The following is a 3,110-nucleotide window of genomic DNA, read 5'->3' on the forward strand; positions in this document are numbered from 1 at the left end:
GTCCCGGCAGCCGCCCCTCCTCTCCCCTCCGCTCCTCTGCTCTCCCCCTATCTCGCCCTCCCCTCCCAGTAGCTCCGGCAGGGCACGCCCCTCCCCCAGATTCACCAATCGGCGTCCCGAGCGGCGCCCGTGGCGCAGGGGGCTCTGGTCAGCAGCCAATTAGCGGCCGGGCCCGAGGCGGCGCTTCGCCCGCCCCCTCCCGGAATGAAAGCCGCCCGCAGCTGGCTAGGCTGGCGCAGCTCGCGGGGCGCGGAAGCCGCGCGGGCCGGAGCGGAGCGCGCGCACTGCCCGCCCGCCCCCGGCGCGCCCGCCTCCGCTCCGCCTCCGTCCGAGGCGCGGGCGAGGAGGCCGGGGCGGGGTAGCGCAGGGGGCAGGGCCGCGGCGGCGAGGCCGGGGGAACGGGGAGGAGCGGGGCCCGATAAAAAGGCTGCGAGGCGGCCCCACCCCGCGGCAGGCCGGCGGGCAGGCTCCGCGCTTCCCTTCCGTCCGGCCCGCGCCGGCCGCGGGGAGGCGGCGCGCGCGGCCCGCAGCCCGCCCATGGAGGCTTTCCCCTGGGCGCCCCGCTCGCCCAGCCGCGGCCGCGCCCCCCCGCCCATGGCGCTCGTGCCCAGCGCCCGCTACGTGAGCGCCCAGGGCCCGGCGCACCCGCAGCCCTTCAGCTCGTGGAACGACTACCTGGGGCTCGCCACGCTCATCACCAAGGCGGTGGACGGCGAGCCGCGCTTCGGCTGCGCCCGCGGCGGGGACGACGGCGGCGGCGGCGGCGGCGCCTCCCCGCCCTCCTCCTCCTCGTCGTCCTGCTGCTCCCCCCACGCGGGGACCGGGCCCGGAGCCCTGGGGCCGGCGCTGGGGCCGCCCGACTACGACGACGACGACGACGACAGCGACGAGCCGGGGTCCCGGGGCCGCTACCTGGGCGGCGCGCTGGAGCTGCGCGCGCTGGAGCTGTGCGCGGGCCCCGCCGAGGCCGGGCTGCTGGAGGAGCGCTTCGCCGAGCTGAGCCCGTTCGCCGGTCGCGCCGCCGCCGTGCTGCTAGGCTGCGCGCCCGCCGCTGCCGCCACTGCCGCCGCGGAGGTGGCGCCGCGCGAGGAGCGGGCCCCGGCGTGGGCGGCCGAGCCCCGGCTGCACGCCGCCTCCGGGGCGGCCGCCGCCCGACTGCTCAAGCCCGAGCTGCAGGTGTGCGTGTTCTGCCGGAACAACAAGGAGGCGGTGGCGCTCTACACCACCCACATCCTGAAGGGACCCGACGGGCGAGTGCTGTGCCCGGTGCTGCGCCGCTACACGTGTCCCCTGTGCGGCGCCAGCGGCGACAACGCGCACACCATCAAGTACTGCCCGCTCTCCAAAGTGCCGCCGCCGCCCGCCGCCCGCCCGCCGCCGCGCAGCGCCAGGGACTGCCAGCCGGGGAAGAAGCTGCGCTGAGCGCCTGGGCTCCCGTCTGCCCCCACCTGACGCCACCAGGGTCACGGCCTGCCCGCTCTCTCATTTTTGGTCTGCGCACCGTCTTTCCCTCGCTGTGGGAGAGGCCTGGAGATCAGCAGTTGGCTCAGCTTGGGAAGAAGTCTTGGTTTTGTCAAAGCAAGCCGGCCGTACGGAGTACTTTCCTGTCGAAGAGCGGTTGAGACTAGACGCTAACATCTTGATTTATGTCTATAGTTTCCAGTTTGTGCACATCCAGACGGTGAAGGCTGGGTGTGTATTCCACTACCTGAAATATGGCAACTTAGTGGCGCTGTTTATTTACGGTATACGTCGATCTATTTTAGATGCGCATCAGTATGAAGTGGCTCCATCTAATCTCGGATGTTTAATTTTATGGAGGCACTTTACTAGGTCTAGAATATTTTTTTAAAAGCCTCATAACTGGACTTGAAACTGACGATTTTATGGAATGTCGGCAAATTGACTATTTTATTGTTTGAAACAATTTCTTAGTTGTCCTTAAATCAGTTATTCTAATTCCAGGTGAAGCAAGCCCTGGCAGCATCACTGTTTTGAGAAGTGAAGGTTTAGTAAACTTTCCAGTATTGATTTGTGTGGGTTACTCCCTCCTTGTGGCTTGTTTCGGTCTTGGCTGGAGGTGTAAAAAATGTACAATCTGTAGCAGGTAGAGTACAGCTCCTTATCGTTTTATGTACCAGATCTTTTTATTACCGAACTAGGAACTAGTCTTTCCACCTTGAAAAATTGTGCCAAGTTAAAATCTTATTGTGTATACACTTGGAAATTGGTGCTGTTTAAAAAAACCTGACTTGTGTATTTATACAGTAACAGTATATGAATTCATTAATCTTGCCTATAACTTTGTTACTTGGCCTTTTGTCCATATGCACCCACCTCCCCATCTCCAATTGCTGAAAAACATTTGTAAGATCAAAAGGGAGCAGTATTTAGTCACCCTGCTCATCAGTTTCAAGGTTCCTTAATAGTGGAAAGCTCATTCCAGCTGTTGCCTCTCAAACTAAATGGAAGATGCAATCCTTTGAGCTGCAGAAGGTTAATGTAATAACCTGTGCTCAAGAAGGTTCCACTATGGGCTGTGTCTGGCTTGAGGCACAGGCAGTCTTCAAACCGGAATAAGCACTAAAGGAGTTACTTGTGGAGTGGGGGTTGAAGACCAGGAACATGGCCACCCTCGTGCTTTTTCCCTCAAAGACCCTAGTCTGTTTCTGGAATCCCACCACTTATCTGGAGATTAGACCCGATCTTTAGGCAAACATCCTTAATCCCTACTTTATGTCGCACCCTTATTTTTACATCCATGCTGGATGTCCCACAATGGCATGCAGCTACCATCAGGACAGATACAGAGCCAAAAACAGTGAATTGGGATGAACGCATATGAATGTACAAAATACATCACTATCTGAAAACACCAGCAAGAGATTTAGTTATAAATATATAGATTCAAGTAGGAGAGTTGAGCTACTCTACGTTAGATTGTTTTTTTATCAAACCACTAATTTCCTCTACAACAAATTGGCTTGAACACTCCTTTGAAGGTAGAATACAGGCTGGAGTAAATAACACTGGAAGGCTAGGGGCCTTTTTTGGTGGAGGGAAACGGCATCAGAACAAGGAGAGGTGCTGGCAAACAGTGCATTAGCCAA

The 3,110-nt window shown here is 59.3% G+C and overlaps 1 protein-coding gene across 1 annotated transcript; it reads left to right on the plus strand.

Annotated features, from left to right (window-relative positions):
- Nucleotides 1-339: 339 nt before the first annotated feature.
- NANOS1 (nanos C2HC-type zinc finger 1) lies at nucleotides 340-1,569 on the plus strand. The gene has a single exon (XM_047826512.1). It carries the CDS (start codon nucleotides 538-540, stop codon nucleotides 1,420-1,422), a length of 885 nt encoding a protein of 294 aa, XP_047682468.1. The 5' UTR covers nucleotides 340-537; the 3' UTR covers nucleotides 1,423-1,569.
- The last annotated feature ends 1,541 nt before the right edge of the window (nucleotides 1,570-3,110 follow it).

This window comes from Prionailurus viverrinus, chromosome D2 (assembly GCF_022837055.1).
Source record: "Prionailurus viverrinus isolate Anna chromosome D2, UM_Priviv_1.0, whole genome shotgun sequence".
Taxonomy (NCBI): Eukaryota; Metazoa; Chordata; class Mammalia; order Carnivora; family Felidae; genus Prionailurus; species Prionailurus viverrinus.

Excerpts from the sequence above, each read along its gene's own strand:
- NANOS1 (XM_047826512.1), top strand. The coding sequence starts at position 538 with ATGGAGGCTTTCCCCTGGGCGCCCCGCTCGCCCAGCCGCGGCCGCGCC.